The sequence below is a fragment of the Ranitomeya variabilis genome, chromosome 5 (assembly GCF_051348905.1).
Source record: "Ranitomeya variabilis isolate aRanVar5 chromosome 5, aRanVar5.hap1, whole genome shotgun sequence".
Classification (NCBI taxonomy): domain Eukaryota; kingdom Metazoa; phylum Chordata; class Amphibia; order Anura; family Dendrobatidae; genus Ranitomeya; species Ranitomeya variabilis.
The window spans coordinates 160,218,890-160,244,741 of NC_135236.1; the positions used below are offsets into that span (position 1 = coordinate 160,218,890).

Sequence of the window (25,852 nt, forward strand, 5' to 3'; positions counted from 1 at the left end):
AAGCTGAGCTTCAACCTTCAGGCTCTCATTGAGTAATTTTTAATGTCACACTGCAGTTGCCCTACTACTTTGGTTGGGGCCTAGTAACGGTGTCTACCACTCCTTGGTGTTCTCCTCCACTGAACAAAGCAGTGCCGCCTGTTTACTCCTGTTATCAATTTTGAACTTCATTTGGCCCACTTAATTACTTGGGCCTACTAACTGTGTCAGCCTCTCATTACAGTTGTCCTCCACTGAACAAACCAATGCCGCCTGGTCAGTCCTGTTACCAATTTTGAACTGCATTTAGCCTAGTTTATTCTTTGGCCCTATATCTGTGTTTCCTCCTCATCCTGCCCATTGCCCAGTCACTGCTAGATGAGTCTGCTGGTACATTGACCCAGACCACTACATTCCCCTTGCACTCTACACAGCCAGAATCTGACCCTGTTGAAAGTAAGGTTCCCCTTCCCGCATGCTATACCACCTTACACAGGGACAAAGAGGAAGGTGCAGATGAAAGTGCAGGTTCCTTCATCAGGTGGGGAGCATACTCGTTGGCGACGTCACTGGCACAGGGCCCCTCATAGTATCCAAAAGTGTTGCTGCCAGTGGGAGGCGCCCCCAACCGTGCAAACACACCGCCGTACTTTGAGGGGCCCTGTGCCAGTGCCAATGCCAAAGAGTGCCCCCCCCCCTGCTTGCTCAGGATCACAGCACTTGCAAAGTTGAAATACTTACCTCTCCCTGCGCCACTGCTGTGACGTGGTCCAGATTTCCTGGGCCCACAAAATACTTGAACCAGCCCTACCCCCAACAACTTTAGCCAAATGACCCCCAATTTCCAATGCCTAACTATTATTATAAGGGAAATTAAGATTGACAAGCTTCATTAACAAGAATGGATGTTTTTGCCATTAAAATGGGCACTCTAGGTGTTTTCCTGGCCCCCACTCACTGCCGACTATGCTGCCCCATTGACTTGCATTGGGTTTCATGTTTCGGCCAATTCCGACTTTACGAGATAATCGGCCGATTTCACTCGACCCGACTTTTGAGATAGTCGAGTTCCGCGAAACCCGACTCGACCCTAAAAAAGTCAAAGTCGCTCAACCCTAGTGGTGAACTATTTGTTAGATAAATCCGTGAGGGTAAGCCTTTCAAAAATTATTGAAATTAAAGCATAAACATATGGAGTTACCCAGGGATAGACCCTCTCTTGTCTCTTTTTGATTAAAGTCCTGAATATAGTTGAAGTGAGTTTCCAAAAGTCTTTATTAAAAAAAAAAGTGAAATCTATAATGTTTGGTTATTTGACGTCTTCTGTTAGGGTTGGGTCACATGACTTTTTTTCTCCACGTCCGAGAAAAACGACTGCTTTTCAGACTGTGCTCAGAGTTTGGTCAGAGTTTGATTAGATAGAGAGTTTTTCTTGTGTATGTGGAGTGAAAAAAAAATAAAAAGCTTCTTCACTTTCTCCATTTTGTCAGCCCATGAAAATCTGACTGCACTCGGATGTCACCGAATTTTTTCAAGGACCCATGTACTTCCATTGCCGATTTTTAGGGATGAGTGAACCCATGGATTTTCATGTTAGTTGGGTTCTACCAAAACTGTACCTGAACTTAAAGCTGGAGATCTATCTTTATTTTTCCGGGAGAACTGCAGGATTGGAGGTCAGCACCGGACGCTAGGTGTCCAGTATGAACCCCAAACTTTACAGTTTGGGTTTGCTCATCTTTACCAATTTTGATCTGACACTTCGATCAAAATCGGACAGGCCACCATTTTTTTCTGACACTACACGGTCCAAGGAGAAAGAATTGGACATGTGCAAAGCCCCAAAGAATATCATAAGCATGTGTGCTATCTGTAAAAACCTTGGATAGCATTCATCCACGAAAATCAGTTTTGTGTATGAGTTCTATGCCATTTTTTTATATTAGCAGGTAATAAAACGAAACGTAGATCTGATATGCAAATATATGTGGCCATTACTTTTATACTGTAGATAGGGATAAGATAAAAATATAATGGAACTATAAATGTCTGTTTAAAATATGATACTTAATATGTTGTAACATATGTCTAGTAGTATCTTAATGAAGGTCGGTGGGTTGTAAATGAAAGTTGTTAGTGTACAAAACATTCAGGGTGCAGTTTAATAGAATTCCCATACATAAGATGACTTTTTCTTATAAATGAGCAGCATTAACAATTCAGCATGCTACAAAGATAAAATCAGATGCTTTGTGTCAATCATTACATCGGGCCCTGCACAGATATCTGTAAGAAAAGTTAACTTTTTTTTTTTTTAAAGTGAAAGGTAACCTATACCATAAGGCTACAATCCCACGATGAACTTTTGGTGTGCGTTTTTTAACGTTGCGTATTTTTACTTTATCAAAAACGCAACGCCTATATTTCCTGCAAAGTGGATAGGCTATATAGAAATCTCAGGCCCATTGTGCTACTTTTGTAATCTGACCTCTGGTGAGTGTTTCAAATCTGCTGCATATCAGTTTCTCTTGTGGGTACAATGAGCTCAGATTTTCCCCATAGACTTGTATTAGAATTGGAAAATCCACAGGTAAAAGACGCACACGCTTTCTTGTGCGTTTCCACTGCGGAAATGGATCAAAATCGCATTTAATCAACAACTAGATATAGCAATAAAACTTTGTCAAAGCTAAATATCAGGAAGTATCAAAAACAAAGGTTTAAAGCATAATACACCAAAAAGTCAAAGATCACAGCATCAAAAATACGATAAAAATGCTAAAAAAAGGAAAATGAACGAAAAAGCATAATGAAAAACTGCAAGTAACACAATTCAAATGGTAGATGCAGGAATGGTGCAGAAATTCTGCAACATCAAAAACTCACCAAAAGCTCATTGTGGGAAGGTGACATAAAAGTGATCTTCCTGTAATATCAATCATAGCTCAGTGGCGTTAAATTATAAAATAGATAAAGATGTCACATGCAATCAATTTCCAAAAGTGCTCACTGCACCCCCTGAAAACCCGCATGTCAGAGTCTGGTTGCCCATGGACACTTTCCTTAGTTCTTTCAGAAAAGGCTGAACATGAACTGCACGTTTTATTCCTCCATCCTTACAGCGCAGGGTGGGTATGGGTACTGGGCACTCATTCATGTCAAAGGGGGAACAGCTATCCTCCTCTTAGACTGCGCCGCTCGGCTGTGTAATAGATGGAACCAAGCAGTATAGAAGTTCCAGCCAATAAACCTTTGGTGTTTCTCATTGGAAACATGTATATTTATGTCCATATTTGTTATATTGGATGCCTTCTGCCTATGGACGGAATATAAATACAGCTGAGCCCTTATTTATTACTTATATAAGAGGAAATATCTTTGTTTTATGGGCAATACAGACAGGTTTTGGAGTTAGGAGAGAACATATCTGCCACACATACAGAACTGCCGGATGGAGGATTATAAATTATTTTTAACAGTGATAAATAATATGGAAAACAGGCATGGTTCAGTCATGCAAATCACTGCATGGGCTCAAGATTATTCCAGTAATCATTGTCTTTGAGCATTGTTCACCATGCAATCCAGAAATGCAAGATAAAGCTCTATCATGCAAAGAACAAGCCATATATCAACACAATCCAAAAACGCCAACTTCTCAGAGGAACTTAGAACTGAGACAAAATAGAAAACTAATCTATGGTCAGGTGTACCAAAATTTTGAAACCCTGTATGAATGCCACAGACCATTAGTTTTGCAGACAAATGAGGAGAGGAACTATCCAGCTGGTTTTCAGCGCACAGTTCAATCGCCTGCATCTTTAATAATAAGGGGGTGCATTAGTGCCTATGGCATGGGAGGCTTGCGTATCTCGAAAGACAATATCAGTGCTGTGCATTATGTAGAGCATTTAGGAAAACAAAGTCCCATCCAGATGTCTATTTCAGAGAAGATCTTGCATATTTGAGCAAGACAATGCTAAACCACATACATACTGCATGGCTTTGCAAAAGAAGGGTTTGATGAATTGGTTACCTGCCGTCCAGACCTATCACCAATAGAAAGCAGTTGGCACATTATGAATTGGAGGACATGGAAGATCTGGCAAAGATGTCCAAGGAACATTGAGCAACTAAAATCCTACATCGGACCAAAATGGGACAACATTCCCCTCCCAAAACTCCAGAAACTGGTCTTATATCTTCCAAAATGTTTACAGACAAGAGTGGATGCTGCACAATGGTAGCCATGGTCACGTCCCAAATTTTTAGGTATGTTTTGCAGTCATCAATTTCTAAATGAGTTAGTTTTTTCAAATGAAATGGAAAAATGTATAATGTGTAACTTCTGATCTGTTCTGTTCTTAATAAAATACGGTTCTAAGAAATTTCCATATCAATGTATTCATGTTCTCTTTAAGGTTTAGGAATTGGTGTTGCATAAGAATATTTAACTTTTTACATGTTATGTCATATTCCAGCAAAAAGCAAAAAATAATTAGGTAGTTAAAGAACAATTCTATAATTACACAAGTATTTTCATAAAATACAATACATGTGCTTTGAGGATAAGGGGTTAAATTCTGGACCAGTGGAAGGAGCTTGCAGTGTTAACTGCAGACCTCAGGGCAAAGCAATGGCAGTTACAGTGGGTATGCACTGCGAATGGGCCCGATCGATGGAGGCGCTGACACCCATTTCACCTGCATATGTGTCCTCAGACCCACATTGGGGTCAAATGTATTGTGGTGCAAAGAATTATCGGCTACCTGACCCACAATACACGCCACTGACCAATCAGAGGCCAGCAGCTGATTTCAGCATCTCAGTGACATGCAGTGCTTTGCAGTGACATCATGCACTGCATGTAGTGGCCCACTGAAGTTAATAGCCGGCTCCTGCACAGGCAAAAGAAGAGGACTCAGCACAACGTGTGAGTGGAAGAGGGCGAGTACAATAGTTTGTTTCTTTTTAAAATGTACTGGAGAAGAATGGATCAGGGCCCAGGAATGGAGCGGGGAATTAAACCAAATGGGAACATTATACCAGGATAGGGGGCATTAAAACAGAATGGGGACATTTTACCAAAATAGGGACAATATACCAAAATAGGGACAATATATCAGTATGGGGAAAATATACCAGAATGGGAACATTATTCCAGAATAAAGAAAATATATCAGAATGAGGACAATGTACCAGAATGGGTGACATTATGCCAGAGTAGTGGACATTATGCCAGGATGAGGGACATTATAATAGGACTGGGGACATTATAACAGGATGGGGGACATTATACCAGGATCGGGATATTATACCAGAAAGGGGGGCATTATATCTGGGGCTCAGGATAGGGGAGATTATTACAAGAAGAAGAAAGGACAGGTGGCAAACACGTATGTCTTTATAGTATCTAGAATACTACAAGGGCCCATACATCTGATGAACATAGAGGTGGGGCCCCTGGTCACAATTTTGCACAAGAGTCTATTGGATTCTAGTTATGTCACTGGTAACCCTCGCTGTACTACTGATTCTGATATGACACTATTGTGTCACATTAAAAAAATTAACTACTCTGCTCAAAAAAATAAAGGGAACACTTAAACAACAGAATATAACTCCAAGTAAATCAAACATCTGTGAAATCAAACTGTCCAATTAGGAAGCAACACTGTTTGACAATCAATTTCACATGCTGTTGTGCAAATGGAATAGACAACAGATGGAAATTATTGGCGATTATCAAGACACCCTCAATAATGGAGTGGTTCTGCCAGTGGGGTCCACAGACCACATCTCAGAACCAATGCTTTCTGGCTGATGTTTTGGTCATTTTTGCATGTTGGTTGTGCTTTCACACTCATGGTAGCATGAGACAGACTCTACAACCCACACAAGTGGCTAAGGTAGTGCAGCTCATCCAGGATGGCACATCAATGCAAGCTGTGCCAAGAAGGTTTGGCACAGATGGGTTTGTGCTCACAGCCCAGCACTATGCAGGATGCTTGGCATTTGCCACAGAACACCAGGATTGACAAATTCACCATTGGCGCCCTGTGCTCTTCACTGGTGAAAGCAGGTTCACACTGAGCACATGTGACAGATGTGACAGAGTCTGGAGACGCCATGGCGAGCGATCTGCTGCCTGCAATATCCTTCAGCATTACTGGTTTGGCAGTGGATCAGTAATGGTGTGGGGTGACATTTCTTTGGAGGGCCACACAGCCCTCCATGTGCTTGCCAGGGGTAGCCTGACTTCCATTAGGTGCCGCGATGAGATCCTCAGACCCCTTGGGAGACCATATGCTGGTACGGTTTGCCCTGGGTTCCTCCTAATGCAGGACAATGCCAGACCTCATGTGGCTGGAGTGTGTCAGCAGTTCCTGCAAGATGAAGGCGCTGAAGCTATGGACTGGCCCGCCCATTCCCCAGACCTGAATACGATTGAACACATCTGAGACATAAAGTCTTGCACCATCCACCAACATCATGTTGCACCACAGACTGTCCAGAAGTTGGCAGATGCTTTATTCCAGGTCTGGGAAGAGATCCCTCAGGAGACCACCCGCCACCTCATCAGGAGCATGCCCAGGCATTATAGGGAGGTCATACAGGCACATGGAGGCCACACACACTACTGAGCATAATTTTCTTGTTTTGAGGCATTCCCACTGAAGTTGGATCAACCTGTAATTTGATTTTCCACTTTGATTTTGAGTATCATTCCAAATGCAGGCCTCCATTGGTTAATATATTTGATTTCCATTGATGATTTTTGTGTGATTTTGTTTGTCAGCACATTCAACTTTGTACAGAACAAAGTATTCAATGAGAATATTTCATTAATTCAAATCTAGGATGTGCTTTTTGAGTGTTCCCTTTATTTTTTTGAGCAGTGTATATTTTACAGTAGTTTTCAATTTCTTCATAAAAAGCTTAACACATTTTGCCTAAAATTGGCTGCATAGAGGCTCATTGTATGGCTTTGCAGTCCTAAATTCACATTAGGCATCTGTATGAAGTTTAATTGTTTGAAAGGGTTCACACTACATACTTTACTTTTAGCCTACCATGTAAAAACATACTTACATGTAATTGGCTTTATGAAATTGGCCTTTTTCTGTAATTGCGCAATTAGTTTCTGAGCACACATAGGGCAGGTACTGTTATAAGTGAGTATAAGCAATGTGGTGCTTTGTGCAGCGCGGCAGGATGCATTGCCGCAATATAAGAAACAGGGAATTAAAAAAAATCCCAGATGATACAAGTGCAAATAACTTAAGTCTATTACAAAATGACCATCAGATTACAATACACTCTAATGCATTTTTTTTATGTGCAACCTCATTAAACGACCAAGGCCAAATAAGAATGTGCAAAGTATTCCTGTCTAAATTAATAAAACCATTACCACTGCTATCATTAACATCTCATTTCCCTTATGACCTTATTATCGGAGCCTTTTCCCTCTCTATGCTAAATGAAGCATGCATATTTTGGAATATATGCACATATTTCCAAATAAACTCTAAATTAAAAATAAGCACAAAGGAAAAGTGGACATCAGATCAGACAACCTAGGCAATATTTGCTTCATTTATGGTAATTGAAATGACTGAGTGATGCCTCTTCGTATCATTAACTTTCACTTACATAATTTTGATCCCAATGTTAATAATTATTGTCTCAGCTGGAAAGAAATAGGAAAACTATTACTCAAGTCTTGGTATACGGAACGACAGTCAACTCTCATTTTGCTCAATAATGTCTATAGAAAATGAGGTTATAGGCAATAATTTAATCCATTAGCCTGCACAGACCTATATGTCCTAACCAGGTTTGTCTTTCCTTGATGTATCATTTTTTTCCTTATGAAAACTCATTTTTATATTTTATCCTGGCCCATGATAAAATTTGCCCTTCAGCCATTCAAATAAGCGCAGAACCTGCCACTTTAGATGTGATTACCCTTCCCATGAACTTCAGAGCAACATCCAGATTTTTCTTCAAACATTTTCCTGCTCTCTAAAATTCAGCTGGCACCTTACAAATATACCGACTATATTACACCGAAGGCTCAGAAAATCTTTCTGCTGGGAAGGAGCTGTTGGCACGCACCGCGAAGCTAAAGAGCACTAAGGAAATTGGAGGTCTGTTTTTTCGTAAAAGTAAAAAACAACAAAATGTAAACTTATATTGATAGATCAAGCAATTCTGAATGCGGATATACCAAATATGTGTATATTTGATTTTTTTAATTGTTTTATTTTGAATGGGGTGAAAGGGGGGTGATTTGAACTTTTATATATTTGTTTAAAATATTTTTAAAAACTTTTTTTACTTTTTGCATGCTTTAATAGTCTCTATAGGAGACTAGAAGCTGCAGTACTTTGATTGCCTCTGCTACACACAGGCAATGATCAGATTGCCTGTGTGTAGCAGAAATGCTCACTTGCTATAAGCGCCGACCACTGGGCTATGAAAGCCATAGAGGTCTGCTGGAGACCTTTGGTTGTAATGCCAACCTATCGGTGACCCGCGATCACGTGACAGGATCGATGGGCGGGATTTCAGGTGTGCTTCCCGTGAGAACACAGGATAACAGGTTAACAGCCACACGTGGATTGTGATTCCACCCTCTTAGAAATAAAGCAGCTGACCGACAGCACAACAGATGGGCGGATGCACGTCCTAGTTCCACTGGACCCCCATGGAAAATAACATACCACCGTGGCTTAATAAAGGAATTCACTTTTGAACACCTTCACCTGGATTGGATGCTGTCCTTCCTTTCTTATGTGCGATTCCACCCTCGGCTTTTACAGGCACATGTCAGCTGTTCAAAACAGCTGACATATGCCTGGAAAAATGTGGGCTCAGCGCCAGAGCCCACATCAAAGTGAGGTATTCCGACATGGGCAAACTATTGCACCCAATGTCGGAAAGGCGTTACATTTATGGGATGAAATAACTAAAAATTGGCATGTGCATATGTATTAATCTCTTTTGCTATGAAGCAACTAAATATTTATGTTGCCAATAGTTATCTTCATAAGTCACATGGTTATTGAAAGGAAGGCCACCTGTGTGCAATCTAAATCTAACATGATCTGCCAGTATATACACATCTTTTCTGAAAGGCCACATAGGCTTCAACACCATTAAGCAAGAGGCACAACAAACCAAACAACAGTGATATAGTTGTTTAGAAGTACAAGTCAAGGTTGGGTTCCAAAATAATATCCCAATCTCTGATGATACCCCAGAGCACCATCAAATCCATTATCATCAAATGGAAAAACATGGTATCACAACAAACCTGCCAAGAGAGGGCCGTCCACTAAAACTCGCAGCCCAGGCAGGAAGGGTATTAATCACAGAGGCAGCACAGAGACCAAAGGTAACCCTGAAGAAGCTGCAGAGTTCCCAAGCAGAGATTGGAGTTTCTGTCCATTCGACCACAATAAGCCGTACACTACATAGAGATAGCTATTATGGAAGATTGTGCAGAAAAAAATACTTACTTACACACAAAAACAGTAAGGCTTCTTTTGAGTTTGCCAAAAGACATATGGGAGGCTCACAAATATATGTAGGAAGGTGCCGTGGTCAGATGAGACTAAAATTGAACTTTTGATCCCCAAGATAAATGCTGTGTCTGTCAACACAGCTCATCACCCCAGAGCACCATCCCCACCATGAAACATGGTAGTGACAGCATTATGCTGTGGGTTTGTTTTTCAGCAGCAGGGAAAGGGAAAATGGTCTGACTCGAGGAGAAGATGAATCATGTGAAATGCAGGGATATTTTTGATCTGGATATGGTCAGTCTGTCAGTTTTCTGAAACCGGGATAGAGGTTCACTTTCCAACAAGACAATGACCCAAGCATACTGCTAGAGCAACATTTTGTTTAAGGAAAGATGTGCAAATCTTTTGGAGTAGCCTAGTCAAAGCTTAGACCTTAACCCCTTTCTGACCACAGACGAGATAGTACATCCGAGATCAGATCCCCTGCTTTGATGCAGGGCTCCGCGGTGAGCCCGCATCAAAGCCGGGACATGTCACTGTTTTGAACAGCTGACATGTGCCCACAATAGCGGCGGGTGAAATCGCGATTCACCCGCCGCTATTAACTAGTTAAATGCCGCTGACAAACACAGACAGCGGCATTTAACCGGCGCTTCCGGCCGGACGGCCGGAAATGAGCGCATCGCCGACCCCGTCACATGATCGGAGGTCAGCGATGCTTCAGAATAGTAACCATAGAGGTCCTTGAGACCTCTATGGTTACTGATTCCCGGCAGCTGTGAGCGACACCCTGTGGTCGGCGCTCACAGCACACCTGCATTTCTGCTACATAGCAGCGAACATCAGATCAGTGCTATGTAGCAGAGGCGATCGTGCTGTGCCTGCTTCTAGCCTCCCATGGAGTCTATTGAAGCATGGCAAAAGTAAAAAAAAGTTAAAAAAATGTGAAAAAAATAAAAAAAATATAAAAGTTTAAATCACCCCCCTTTCGCCCCAATCAAAATAAATCAATTAAAAAAAAAATCAAACTTACACATATTTGGTATCGCCGCGTTCAGAATCGCCCGATCTATCAATAAAAAAAGTATTAACCTGATCGCTAAACGGTGTAGCGAGAAAAAATTTGAAATGCCAGAATTACGTTTTTTTGGTCACCGCGACATTGCACTAAAATGCAATATCGGAAGAACGTATCTGCACCAAAATGGTATCATTAAAAACGCCAGCTCGGCACGCAAAAAATAAGCCCTCACCCGACCCCAGATCATGAAAAATGGAGACGCTACGGGTATCGGAAAATGGCCCAATTTTTTTTTTTAGCAAAGTTTGGAATTTTTTTTCACCACTTAGATAAAAAATAATCTAGTCATATTAGGTGTCTATGAACTCGTAGTGACCTGGAGAATCATAATGGCAGGTTAGTTTTAGCATTTAGTGAACCTAGCAAAAAAGCCAAACAAAGAACAAGTGTGGGATTGCACTTTCTTTGCAATTTCACTGCACTTGGAATTTGTTTCCCGTTTTCTAGCACACAACATGGTAAATCTAATGATGTCGTTCAAAAGTACAACTCGTCCCGCAAAAAATAAGCCCTCACATGGCCAAATTGACAGAAAAATAAAAAGTTATGGCTCTGGGAAGGAGAGGAACGAAAAACGAACATGAAAAAATGGAAAATCCCAAGGTCATGAAGGGGTTAATCTAATTGAGACTCTGTGGTCAGACTTGAAGATTGCTGTTCACCAGAAGAAACCATCTAACTTGAAGGAACTGGAGCAGTATTTTGCTGAGGAATGGGCTAAAATCCAAGTGTCCAGATGTGGAAAGCTCATAGAGATTTATCCAAGAGACTTGCAGCTATAATTGGAGGCTCCACAAAGTATTGACTTTGGAGAGTAAATAGTTAAGCACACTGAAGTTTTCAGTTATTTTGCTTTATTTACTGTCTGCTTCACAGTAAAAGGAAAACCAAATGTTCACAGTTGTAGGCATAATGTAAACTCTACAAAAAATGGTAGCAAAACATAAAAAATGCTAAAGGGGGAGAATATTTTCATAAGCCACTGTATTTTGTGGTCTTAAGCTAACACCCAAGATGTTTGGCAGCAGCTAGTCTCTTTTGAGAACAAAGGATCAGGATTTATGAAATGTGCCTAATCTATTTTTGTACATCTGCCTAATGAAATTTAAGCAAAGTTCCCTTACACGTTACATGACGAGCCAGTGGGTTCAGTCAACCTTACTCTAATGTATTTGGTCACCTTTAGAAGCAAGACAATACAATCGTACTGAACACTGAAGCTTTTTTGCTTCAGTTATTACATCTTAAAACACTATATCTTAGTTTAATTACACATTTTTCTGAGGTTATAAAAATGAGGAGTTGAATCCAGTGATGAGCACCAACATGTCCACTATCAGCAGAAGAAAACTGACAGCAGTGGGATGGCTACTGACTACTGACCAATGAACGAAGCCTCCTCTGTACATCCTATTTATTTTAATAATATTAAATATAGTAATATTACACAGCACCAAATCTTTTGGATTCATGCCCTTTTAATGTGCATTACTACTGTATAAGGTTGGTCAATAAAGAATGTTCCTAGAAAAATATTTTTTTCCAAAAACTGAAAGCAAGTAAAGTTTATCAAGAATTAAAATCATTTTCTTTTTAATTAGAACGTAATGTCTCAATATTAGTATATTTCAGCCTATAAATGCACCTATATAAAGGGTCACATAAAGGGGAAGGAGGTGTACGATGAGAAGGACCGCTGTTGAAGGGTTATTGCAGCAGAATTCTATTTAGATCTTTGCTGTCATGTTTTGGCTTCGGAGTACAACATTCACTATATACGCTGTCCCCTGAGCTTTTCTCAACAAGGTCACCTAGGTCATCTAATTTGAAGCTGCAGTACCATGATAGACTTTGTTAGGTCTGAGAGACATCTTGTTATTTCCTAAAAACAGCTTTGTCAGCTCTGCTACTTCTGGGCTTTCCTTGTCTCTTCTGATGTGTGCCGCAGCAATGCCTCTTCCTTAGGTGTTTTGCTTCTGTCATTACAGGTAGCATTTTCTCTAACTGAGAACACCACGGGAGTTGTTTCCATGTTTACAGCACATAATGAAGAATCAGCAATGCTTAGGCTGAGAACCAGATCTCGCTCATCTTCCTCCCATAATAGGTCATATTGACTAATACTACGACTTTGCTCTGGATCACAATTGATTCTATGCTTGTTATTTTTGCATAACAACACTTAATATTGATTTTAGGTGATAAACTGATGTTCTACTTATCAGCTTTTGTGTCATATTTTGGCATATTAGCAACAAATAATAAATCAGTGCTGTGTTTCACTAGATAAATGGCACAAACAGCATACATTTGTACCTGACAGTCCAGGACGATTGTGTGTCCACCATTTAAAGGGAACCTGTCACCCCCCAGGGCATTTTTAAGTAATAGAGCCACCTTCAGCAGCACTAAGGCTGCATTCTGTGAAGGTGGCTCTTATGTTTAGCATACCTAGGAATGCTGAATTAATGACTTTTATAAATTTGGCGCCATACCTCTATTGAGTCCGGGGGGTACATTTTCTCCCCCTGACTCAAGCGCCTCGCAGCCATCCATCAACCCACCATGCGCCGCCTCCTCTCTGAGGCTCCAGATCCCACCCCGCAGTGTGTTATGATGTATTCACACTGCGGGGCTGGGAATCTGGAACCATGCTCCATTAAAGATAGTGCTGAAGTCTCGCGAGACTTCACAAATCTCGCAAGACTTCAGCACTATCTTCAATGGAGCATGGTGACCCGCTCCACTGCGCAGGTACCAGTTTCCCTGCCCCGCAGTGTGAATACATCATAACACACTTCGGGGTGGGATCTGGAGCCTCAGCTACACGAAGGCGCCAGTGAAGTCAGCACAGAGAGGGGGCGGCGCACGGTGGGATGATGGACGGCTGCAAGACGGTTGAGTCAGGGGGAGAAAACGTACCCCTGGACTCAATAGAGGCATCGTGCCATTTATAAAAGTAATTATTTCAGCATTCCTAGGGATGCTAAACATAAGAGCCACTTTCACAGAATGCAGCCTTAGTGCTGCTGAAGGTGGCTCTTTTACTTAAAAACGCCTTGGGGGGTGACAAGTTCCTTTTAACCCCTTCATGACCTTGGGATTTTCCGTTTTTCCATGTTTGTTTTTCGCTCCCCTCCTTCCCAGAGCCATAACTTTTTTATTTTTCCATAAATATGGCCATGTGAGGGCTTATTTTTTGCGAAACAAGTTGTACTTTTGATCGCGCCATTTTCCAATACCCGGGTCGGTTGAGGGCTTATTTTTGCGTGCCGAGCTGGCGTTTTTAATGATACCATTTTGGTGCAGATATGTTCTTTTGATCGCCCGTTATTACATTTTAATGCAATGTCGCGGCGGCCAAAAAAAACGTAATTCTGGCATTTCAAATTTTTTTCTTGCTACGCCATTTAGCGATCAGGTTAATCTTTTTTTTATTGATAGATTGGGCGATTCTGAAAGCGGCGATACCAAATATGTGTAGGTTTGATTTTTATTTTATTTATTTTGAATGGGGCGAAAGGGGGGTGATTTAAACTTTTATATTTTTTTTATTTTTTTCACATTTTTTTTAACTTTTTTTTTACTTTTGCCATGCTTCAATAGCCTCCATAGGAGGCTAGAAGCTGGCACAACTTGATTGCCTCTGCTACATAGCAGCGATCATCAGATCGCTGCTATGTAGCTGAATTGCAGGTGTGCTATGAGAACTGACCACAGGGTGGCGCTCACAGCTAGCCGGGATCAGTAACCATACAGGTCTCAAGGACCTCTCTGATTACCATTCTGATGCATCGCTGACCCCCGATCATGTGACGGGGGTCAGCGATGTGCTCATTTCCGGCTGGATGGCCAGAAGCGCCGGTTAAATGCTGCTGTCAGCATTTGACAGTGGCATTTAACTAGTTAATAGTGGCGGGTGAATCGCGATTTCACCTGCCGCTATTGCAGGCAAATGTCAGCTGTTCAAAACAGCTGACGTCCCGGCTTTGATGAGGGCTCACCGCCGGAGCCCACATCAAAGCGGGGGTTCTGACCTCGGATGTACTATCCCGTCCGTGGTCAGAAAGAGGTTAAAATTTTGTATGAATTGAAGATTAGGAGGAGATCGTCCAATGATGCAGTATCTTCCACATTCAGATACAAATGTACAGAATTACTTAGCAGATATCTAGAGCAGCTGTTTCAAAAATGAATGAAGTTGAGTTTCATTGCAGTTCTTTACTTTAAAGCGAACCTGGATTTTGCTAAGTAAACTACAGGCATTGTCATGTTGCTGCAGATACACTGATTAAAATTATACTTGGGGTGAAGAAATCTGTCTTGTGGTTCTTGTCTCAGGACTGTAGGAAGAGTCTTATCTTCCTGTTCTCAGCCAGAGAAACTAAGAAGAGCGCTGCCCACAGGCCGCCCCGAAGCATAAACATGTTCCTCATCAAAGAGACAGAGAGACACATACTGTTTGTGCTATGGAGCTGCTTGTGGGCAGATCTTTCCTTGGTTTCTCTGGCTTAGAGCAGGAAGATAAGACTCTGCCTGCAGTCCCCCCCAGAGCACGGGCTTATCATTAACTGAAAACATCTAACACTGATTACACAAGAACCACAAGACATATTTCTTAACCCCAAGTATCATTTTATCAGTTTAACACTGCCAACCTGACAATGCCTGTAGTTTATTTAGCAAAATCCTGCTGACAGGTTCATTTTAAGAGACATTTATCAATGTAATAATCCTCTTTATTACAGGAATTTTACAATGTAACTTACTATAGAAATACTGATCTGAGTTTACTAGAGAGGCTTTGAAAAATTATCTAATTACTCATGATACAGGGTTGACAGATTCTCACACAGCCACATAGAACAAAACAGCATCCCAATCATATTTTATTTTATTTTATTTTTTAAGTTGATTATTTTGCTCCACTTATTTTAGGATATAGAGAATGGGCATTCCAGCTCATCAGTCTTGCAGTATAATCCTCCTCACATGATTTTTTCAGATATTACCAGTGAAAGGAAATCCAGCACCCCGAGAGTGGACAAAAATCTTCATATTTATATCAGGAACATAAATATAGACAGGACAGCCCATTCTGCAAAACCAACGCATTTTGGCCAGAGGGTGTTAATCTTTGTCGAAAACTTAAGACCTTTCTGGTCAAAATGTGTTGGTTTTGATGACTGAGCTGTCCTGTCTATATATATGTTCTTTAAGATTTTATCCCACTCACAGATTGTGAGATTTCTTTTGACTTATTTTAGGATTTTTAGAGCTAATAGGAAACTTAAGAAAGAACACATATAAATTTATATCCAGAACCAGATGACAGGTTATGGCCTTCTTTCAAACAATATGCTGTAACTGTATTTGAGGAGCACCAAAGACTCACAGCATTTGAGGAGCACCGAACACATTTTTTTTTAAGATCTTGCACTTAAACTTTAGGTAATGCTCTAAGATGTGGGACACTTTGGCCAAGAGCTTTCAGACATTGCATTAACACCCATATGGTTATTCATCACTGCCTCCTACTTGGACAAGAATTAAAAGAAGAATTTACATTCACATTTACAATTTTACCCATCGAACAAAGAAGATTCTTTATTATTTTCATTTATGGTTGTGATTGGCAAAGCGGCAAAATAATGTTTGCTATTATAATTCTCTCAATTAAAATCAGATTTTTGAGGGCAAACATATTTTAAGTTTATATGAAATTCAGTTTGTGTCGATATTAGCTTGATTCAGTCATAAAATGTACTTTTTCTTAGCTGATAGTCTCACAATTAAATTATAAATGAGATATACAGCAGAGGATCATTTGTGTAATACAGTTCTTTCATGGAACTTTTTGTGTTGAACAAAAAAAAAGTTGCCAACAAAGAATCCACCAATCAACTTTAAATAGTAGTTGTTTGACATATACATTTCTGCCATTTTTAATGTATAGAAAAATCAATGCAATAGGGTAAGTATTCCAAGAAGACCACTTTTTCTTATCTCATGTGTTACTCAACAACATCAGAAAGCCGTTCAATATCCGCTTGTGAAATATAGAATTGATTTAACATCCAATTATTCTTTGAAATAAGTGTTCAACGCTTTATCAATAATTCAGGGAACTGCATCCAGAAGCCTTTATTTTCCTGTCAAAGAGGTCTTTATATCTTAAAGAGGTTATAAGAGATATCTCAGGGGATCTCTAAAATTGCAGGTGCTTAAATGGCTCAGTGACAAATTGGCTGAAAAAGCTCTGCTAAGCAACAGACTATTAAAGTTAATGGCATCAACTACTTTTGAAAGTGCCCCCAACAACGAAGTCTGATGCCAACATTATTGAAAGCATTATTTTCTTTTTACACTGGCAGCTTTTAGAAGTTGAAATATTTGAAAAATTACAGTCCTTAAGGAGAATATTTTTATCTTGCAAGCTCAATGTACTTCAGCTAAAGATTTTGAAATTCACCTATTAATAGTGAGTGGGATGGCACAAGGATATTGTGGCAGTAACGACCCTTGGTCTACGAATTCGCTCATTTCGTAAGATTTTGTTTTCCTCTTTCTTGTTCCATCCGCTCCCTTTCTCGCACCTCATGAGTGGGTGAAGATGGCAAGAGTTTGTTTAATGTTGGATTATTGTGTTAATTGAGGGAATTTGCAATGGTTTCATACTGTATATAAGAAATAATTAATGAGTGGGGTTTTTTTCATAAAAATTGAAATTACAAAGAAAGGTATGAACAGACTATAAGTCCCTTTTTATCTAGGGTAATACCTATAGCTACTCAAAGCTGGGTTCTATCTGGACCATACTAAATAATGGTCTTGTTTAGAAAACTTGTTTTCAAGTGCCATATTGGTGCAGTATTGGGTAGAGTTATTACTATAAAGTTGCGTTCCACATTTAGTATTTTCATCACATTGCTAGCAAGACTACAAAGATTTCTTTATGCATTATGGAGCCCACCCTTTAATTTAGATTCAAAAATGAGCAATGCTTTCTATTCCCCATAGTAGTACTACCAGATCACTGATTAACAATGGAGTAAAAAGCAGTGGGACGTCCAGTAATTGACTTATGGCCAGGAAACATTTATGACAACAGTTACTGTGTTTCATTTTTATTTCAGAAATTAACAGTATATGTGAAAATAGGCAACTTTGTAATATATCTTATCAGATAAATCTGCTTCTTTCTACTCCTGGACTGATCATTCATTTTCAAAATTCTCAATTCACAGGTAAAATCTGTATTCAGTGAAGACAGATTGTTACTTTACTGAGATAGGAGATGGAAGTTGGTGCTGATAAGATCCTATGTAGAGGAGAGGGAAGCAGGAGGGGGGAATTCTGCCTCTGTCTCTCCGACTCTCCTTCTCTTCCCTCCATTTTACATAGGAGATGGCAATTACTACTAAGATTCTGCTTCAGTAATGTAAAGGTCTGTCTTCACTGAGTACAGATTTTACAATAGAACTGAGAACTTTGACAATGACCAATAGCATGGAAACATGAAATATGAAGTATGAAATTGGAATTGCATTACTGCTCTAGAAAAAAGGAAAAAACAAAGATTCCTAGTGCATAATTTGGCCAATTCATGTATGCCCAGAAGCCACAACAGGGCGATCCTCTTTGCTGAGAACCTAACTTAATGTGATTCCTCTCCTAGGCTGACAGCCTACATTTATATGGGTAGATGGTACTTAAACTGGTAGGAGCCAGCAACCCTGTGAGGTTCAGAGTAGCATTTACAAGACCTATAGAATAGAACTTGTAAATGCTGCACTGTTTACCTAGAAGAAGGACCACCTCTGTTAGATGCAGTGCTGGCAAGTAGTCTAAGCAAAGAGCAGTAAACTACAAAATTGAAAATCTCTACATTGTTGAGACTGGAGAGGATTTCTAATCGCAAATTGCAAAGTTACTTGTTTTTAAAAGCACTTTGTAATTGTGAAAACCCCATTTAATGGGGTACTCTGGGGAGGTAAAAAAAATGTTTGCAGGGTCCCTACATTGAAACTGTAAAGAAGAGATGGTCAGTGCAGTTTTATTTTAGATTGTTGAGAAAAGCCTGTGATGGGCTGAATGTCCTAATTGGATCTGCACTGGAATAAACAGCAATTATTCATTCAATATGTGAGTGCCGGGATTTACTTCCTCTTGAGTGCAGTTTTATGACCTTTATAACTATTGTAATTTCATGTGACAGGATCTGCTCCTCACTGCTCCCCCCTCCCATCTGGAACATACACCTTGTGCTGCTCCCACCTGTAAGGAACAGCCAGCCTTAGAAGAAGGGGTGTGGCCATGCCCCCTGTTCTCTGCAGGGTGACAGCTATTATCACCAGATTGGCTGATAACAGTGGGGCACTGCGCCCTGCTGTAATGTCCCAGATAGAGGGGTGAGCAGTTCAGTGAAGAGCAGCTTCTGTCACACCCATATTAATGTCTCCCTGTCTGCAGTCCGATGTGAGGGGCATGGCCTGCTCCTGGCTTTTAGTAGCAGCAGCCAGCCCCCTGATAATATCTCTATTACTGCAGGGCTACTAGCAGTGAGCAGGCCATGCCCCCTCACCTCAGGATGCAGACAGGGAGACATTATCAGGGGGCTGGTGTGACAGAAGCTGTTTTTTACTGCACTGCTCCCCTTTGTTTGGGGCATTTAGTGTGTAGCTGCCCTCTGTTATCAGCCAGTCTCCTAATAATCACTAATTTTCTGCAGAGAGGAGGGGGCATGGTCACTTCCCTCTTCTCAGGCTGGCTGTTACTCACTGGGGGGGGGATCAGCACTTGGTGTATGATGTTATGACCCAGAAGGGAGGAGGGAACAGTGAGGAGCAGATCCTGTCACCCAGAATTACAAGGGTTATAAAGATTCTAAAACTGCACTGACCATCTCATCTTTATAGTTTATGAGGGCAGGTTCAGTGCAAAAATGTCTTATCTCCCTGGAATACCGCTTTAAATATCAGATTTATTATCAGTATCCAAAAGTTATGACATCATAGCAAATGAGTTGAAAATAAAAAAAAATACTAGAAACATCAATTTTACTTACAATTTATTAAGCTCCAGGTGTTGAAAAAGCTGCCAAGACAACGTTGTCAGTCGATTTCCAGAAAGATTTCTAGATACATAAAAAAGAAATGAGAATCAAATTTTACTAATCATGTAAAGGAACATCCAATGAGCAGTATCTTCATGAGCAATGCTTTAATAGTTTGCCACTAGTGTTGAGCATTCCGATACCGCAAGTATCGGGTATCGGCCGATACTTGCGGGTATCGGAATTCCGATACCGAGATCCGATACTTTTGTGGTATCGGGAATCGGTATCGGGATTAATATCAATGTGTAAAATAAAGAATTAAAATAAAAAATAGGGATATACTCACCTCTCCGACGCAGCCTGGACTTTACCGCCGTAACCGGGAGCCGTTGTACCTAAGAATGCGCGCTTGAAGGGCCTTAGATGAGGTCACTGCGCTCTGATTGGTCCGTAGCGGTCGCGTGACCGCTACGCGACCAATCACAAAGCAGTGACGTCACCTAAGGTCTTTCAAGCGCTTGAAATACCTTAGAAGACGTCACTGCTTTGTGATTGGTCGCGTAGCGGTCACGCGACCGCTACGCGACCAATCAGAAGCTGCAGACGTCTTCTAAGGTATTTCAAGCGCTTGATTGAAATACCTTATATTGGCCGATATGGAACATGTATATATATATAAAAAAGAGTCATCGTACCCAGCTCTGACCCCTGGTCAATTTGTCTGTGGCAGAAAGACATATGGTGGCCAACACCCTAGGCCCAGAATCTCCTGAGCACCGCTGTCATTTTCTAGGCCCTGCGACATCATGATGTCACAGCACAATGCATGTCATGAAGTCGCATGAAGCAGTGTGAGGATGTCGGCTGCATATGAAAATGTGTATGCACACAGATGTATTATTCACCTGATCGATATTGCGCCATTAATGTAGCATGCCATGGCAATCTAGGTAACAGCATAGTCGTTCTCAGACAAATAAAAAGCCGGTGTACTAGGAGACTGCACTATTGTGTCTGGCTAAAAAAGCAAATACCATCAAGCATGAGTGTAAAATGCATGTGTCATTGCCCGAATCAGTACACCATAAAAACATTTATTACATGCGGTAAATACCAAAAGGAAAAAAATATCTAAGTTCCAGAATTACTGTTTATTGGTCACATCACCACAATTGCACACAAAAAATGCAATGAAAGACAACCAAAACAACATATATACCCCAAAATCGTATCAATTACCGTCAGGCAAACAATTAAAAAAATGAGCTCTCAAATCGGGCCATCAACAGAAAAATAAAATTACAGGTCTCAACAAACAAATTATTTTTTTTTTACAAAATTCTGAAATCTTTTTAACCACTAAAATATATTAAAAAAAATCTTGCAAGTTTTGTATCATTTCAATTGTACTGACCTGGAAAGTCATGATTGCAGATCATTTTTATTGCACAACAAAAGCCATAAACGAGAAAACCTAAAGGGCAATAGCAGCATCGCATTTACTTTTCACTATTTCACCACATCTGGAATTTTTTCCCTTTTTTTCAGTATATTAAATAGTAAAGAATGGTGTCATTCAAAACTACAACTCATCTCACAAAAAACTTATAACGCTTGAAAGAAGGAGAGTAAAAAGAGAGCACAAAAAAACGAAAAATTATGGGTTTGATGCTAATATCTATGTATATTTGTCACTTACCCTAAAATATTACATGAAAAAAAAAAATTCCTGAGACCTGTCTTCTGCATAAATGCATTTCATTTAGATCTATATCTTAATGAACATCTAGTTAATCTACTAAGCAATTATTCTCATTCATCAAAGGTCATTTCATTTAATCCAAGGAAGGAAACTGATACAAAGCAAGTATTGAATAACAGTCTCTGCCCAAGAATGCAATAAGAAGATGATGGTATCTCCATACCGATTTTCCAGTCTGGTAAAACTTTCAAGTTCTATTATACACATTTCATTATAGTCCTTCCTTAATTATGAAAAATCTTTACTACAAAGATATAAGTGCGAATTCATAATTATGGCGCTAAGGAAGTGACAGATGCGTCACCGGCATTGACAGTATTTGCAGAGGAAAGTGCCTGCACCCGACTCAAACATGCATAGAAGAAACCACAGCACAATAGGTGCTAAGAGCAAAATCTTAGAAGACAGTTGTTTTATAACACAATGATATCTTTACCAGATCAACATTATCTTCAGAATTTGGAAACCAGATAAAGAACTCCAAGTGTCTCCAAGGCCAAAAAATGCTCCTCATAACTTTAAATTAATCAGTCCTTGAATGGCTGATTTTCTTTGCACCTTCATTTAGCTTTGAAAGTATTTCTGCATTCCCCAGATCAATGCTGGAATAACTACAGCTTCTAAAGAGCGTGATACAATAGTGCGGCGCCACGTTTTGCAAAATATTCTTTTTGTAAAACCTTTCAATTACATGCTTGAAGTCATGTTGAAAACATATTCCAAATTTCTGAAAAGTGCATCAATCATTCCATTCAAATGATAGTTTTTAAGGACTGGAAAGTCAAAACAATTTTATCTCAGGAAAATGTATTGTGTTTTGAAGTCCTAGATCTTTATTCCAGCAACTGCACAACAGAAAGTTCCGTTGACAAATTCTGCACCTTAAAGTTGAAGTTGAATACCTAGAGAAATTACAAGTGAAAATCTAAACTCTAGTAAGTATGGACAAGGCTATGTATCTATTCTTAGGATTTCAAGCAGTATCTACTCTGATGGGTGCATGGTAGTCACTAAGTTATCATAATCAAGGCTAATTGTACACATGTTGTGAACTTCTAGCTGTGCTATCATGATAACCTTTACCAAAAATAAACATTTCCTAAGAAATCACTCCCCCCAAAAAACTTTAATGTCATCTGCTGTAATTAGCCTTAATAACATGCTCATGCAGCCCTGTTTGTAGCATGCGCAGTATAGCACCACCAGCTCCGTTTCTGTCTGTACAGGGTGATCACACATGCTCGACTTGTGTAGTGAAACTGTCCATGTACAGCAAATAATGGACATACAGGAGAGTACAATCTGCTCAAAGGGTTAAGTGGGTTGCAGTTTACCACTTCAAGCCTATGGTCACAAGTATTACTTTGAAACACTCACAATTTTAAGGGAACCTGTCAGCAAGTTTTTGCTCTGAGAACACCATGAGGTAAGGGCTGAAACATAGATTTCACTTACTAGGCTGTGTGCTGTTGTTTCAATGCAATGAAAGTTTTATCACCTGGAGATGATCACTGCCCAGACTAGAGCTCGTGTGAGCCCTGGTCTGACCACGCCCCTCCTATGATAGGCAGTTCACTCTAAATACACAATGTGTATACCTAGCCTGGTGTAGGTGGGGCAGCTTTCAAAGCTCTGCAACATGGTACATCTAAAAACTCTGTGTCACAAATGCTGCTCTCAGTAAACTAAATGATACATTGTTGGATTCAGGGTCTTTTTCTACATCATGCTGCTATCGGATGAGGTAGCACAAACCTGGTGACAGATTTCCTTTAACAGAGGTAGTCCGGCAAACAAAGCAAAAAGGCAGAGGACGAAAACAATGAAAAAAATAGACATCGTAAGTTTCTGACAACTTGAAACATTATATATTTAGCAGTCAGGTGGGTACAGAGCTTTTAGTAATAATAATAGCCTGTGTTTAGTCATTTGATCACAGATGGCCTGTTTTGTATTTTCCTCCATTGACTATTTTGTTGGCTAATACAGGGGTTTTCTGGAGATGAATTGCTCCAATTTTTGTGACTTTCCTCAAAAGTTGCAGTTGATAAATTAGGTGAAAATTTCTGGTATCTATAAACTCCACTCACAGAGCAGATACAAGTAGGCAAGCACACATAAAACTGACTAAAAAATGGTTCAAACAGAATAATGATTTGAGTGTAGATAAAAAAGTGCAAATCACACAAAACTAGACAAATACCAGGCATACAGGCAATGATGAATTGGGGCCCTAAACATTTCCAAGATCTGTCATAATTCTTTAGCCTCTTCTTTCTCCATACAATGATATATAATAAAGAGTCTCCATTTGCTGCAGCACTGCGAAAAAGTAAGCTGCTGAAAATTTTACAGAAGTTTATGTACTGTAACTTCTCAGATATTAGCAAATCTTCTGGAGGATGTCAGACATGCTCCTTGCCATGAATATGGTGCTGGGAAAGACAGTGAACGCAAATGAACAGGGACATAAAATGAGGATTTCATTTGCAGAATCCCATATACAGCACTGACTGAAGAAGAATATAACATACAGTAGCCACGTGAGTGATATGAAAGGAGAGGAGTGAAGAATGGTATCAAGCGTCACTAATTTTAACAGAAACGAGCAAAATAAGATGAAGTGTAAAAGGCAGTAGACGAGCTATGCAATGGCTTCCAATGGAAACAGCATGTAAGGCTCCGTGCCTACGATTAGGAATAGCAGCGTTTTGGAAGCAGATCATCTGTGCTGCATCCAAAGCGCTGCGTTCTACGATACAAGCACAGTGGATGGGATTTATAGATGCCCCATGCCCACTGTGCTTCTAGGTGACGCTACGTAAACTTACCCACGGTGCGGGTTTACGAGCCGCAGCATGTCAGTTTCTGTTTTGGAGACGCCTATCTCCTCAACAGAAATTTCCACAATAGAACGTATTGGATGCGGTAAATCCTCATTGTTCAGTGAATACATGCGGATTTAACTGCGTGTATGAACTCAGCTGTTTGGACACAGTGAAAATATACTGCATCAAAAGCTGTGTTATTTCCTGATCGTGGGCACATAGCCTTAGAGTACAGCACTACTAGGCAGAAGAAAAAACCCTTAGAATGATTTCCAATATAAATCAGGAATACGATGTCCGGCTACTAAAGCAATAACTGACAGCAGAATACCCTGCAGTATTAACTAATTGAGATGAATATGTTCTCTTTCACTGTAATTAGAAAATTGACTGTTTTTAATAATTTAGCATAAAACTAGATTAATGGGGCAGGAATTTGGAAAGTATTAGATAAAGAGTTTTACAATACGATATTTTATTGTTAAATATAGGACAAAGATGGATAAAAATCTTTGGAAAAAAAATTGTATTTTGAGCAAAACACAGCTGTGGAATAGTGATGAGCGAGTGTACTCGTTGATGAGGTTTTCCCGAGCACGCTCGGGGGGTCTCTGAGTATTTGTGAGTTCTCCGAGATTTAGTTTTCCTTGCCGCAGCTGCATGATTTACATCTGCTAGCCATCCTGAGTACATGTGGGGGTTGCCTGGTTGCTAAGGAATCCCCACATGTTATCAAGCTGGCTAATAGCTGAAAATCATGCGGCTTCCGCAAGGAAAACTAAATCTCCGAGAAGTCCTAAATACTCGGAGACCACCGGAGCGTGCTTGGGAAAACCTGAGCAATGAGTATATTCGCTCATCACTAGTGTTGAGCATTCCGATACTGCAAGTATCGGGTATCGGCCGATACTTGCGGTATCGGAATTCCGATACCGAGTTCCGATACTTTTGTGATATCGGAAGTCGGAATCGGATCCATATTCATGTAAAAAATAAAGAATTAAAATAAAAAATATGGATATACTCACCTCTCCGGCGGCCCCTGGACCTTACCGCTGTAACCGGCAGCCTCCGTTCCTACGAATGAGCGCGTGAAGGGCCTTCGATGACATCGCGGCTTCTGATTGGTCGCGTGCCGCTCATGTGACCGCTCACGCGACCAATCACAGGCCGCGACGTCATCAAAGGTCTTAAACTGCTCATTCTTAGGAACGGAGGCTGCCGGTTACAATCGGTAAGGTCCAGGGGCCCCCGGACGGGTGAGTATATCCATATTTTTTATTTTAATTCTTTATTTTTTACATGAATATGGATCCCAGGGCCTGAAGGAGAGTTTCCTCTCCTTCAGACCCTGGGAACCATCCAGGATACCTTCCGATACTTGAGTCCCATTGACTTGTATTGGTATCGGGTATCAGTATCGGCGATATCCGATATTTTTCGGGTATCGGCCGATACTATCCGATACCGATACTTTCAAGTATCGGAAGGTATCGCTCAACACTACTCATCACTACTGTGGAACCAAAAAGAAGGAAAACTGATATGTCACCTCATCTTTGGACTTATTCATGTGCCTTTGCCGCAAAGCACTGTCATAAAAACTACATG

The 25,852-nt window shown here is 40.3% G+C and overlaps 1 protein-coding gene across 6 annotated transcripts in view; it reads right to left on the minus strand.

The window, feature by feature from the left end:
- Positions 1 to 25,852, minus strand: part of NTRK3 (neurotrophic receptor tyrosine kinase 3) — a 1,046,838-nt gene that overhangs the window by 617,418 nt on the left and 403,568 nt on the right. For all 6 annotated transcript variants that reach the window (XM_077263445.1, XM_077263443.1, XM_077263444.1 and 3 more), the window contains exon 5: positions 19,661 to 19,729. In XM_077263445.1, coding sequence (XP_077119560.1) covers positions 19,661 to 19,729 — 69 coding nt within the window. The remainder of the gene's footprint in view (positions 1 to 19,660; positions 19,730 to 25,852) is intronic.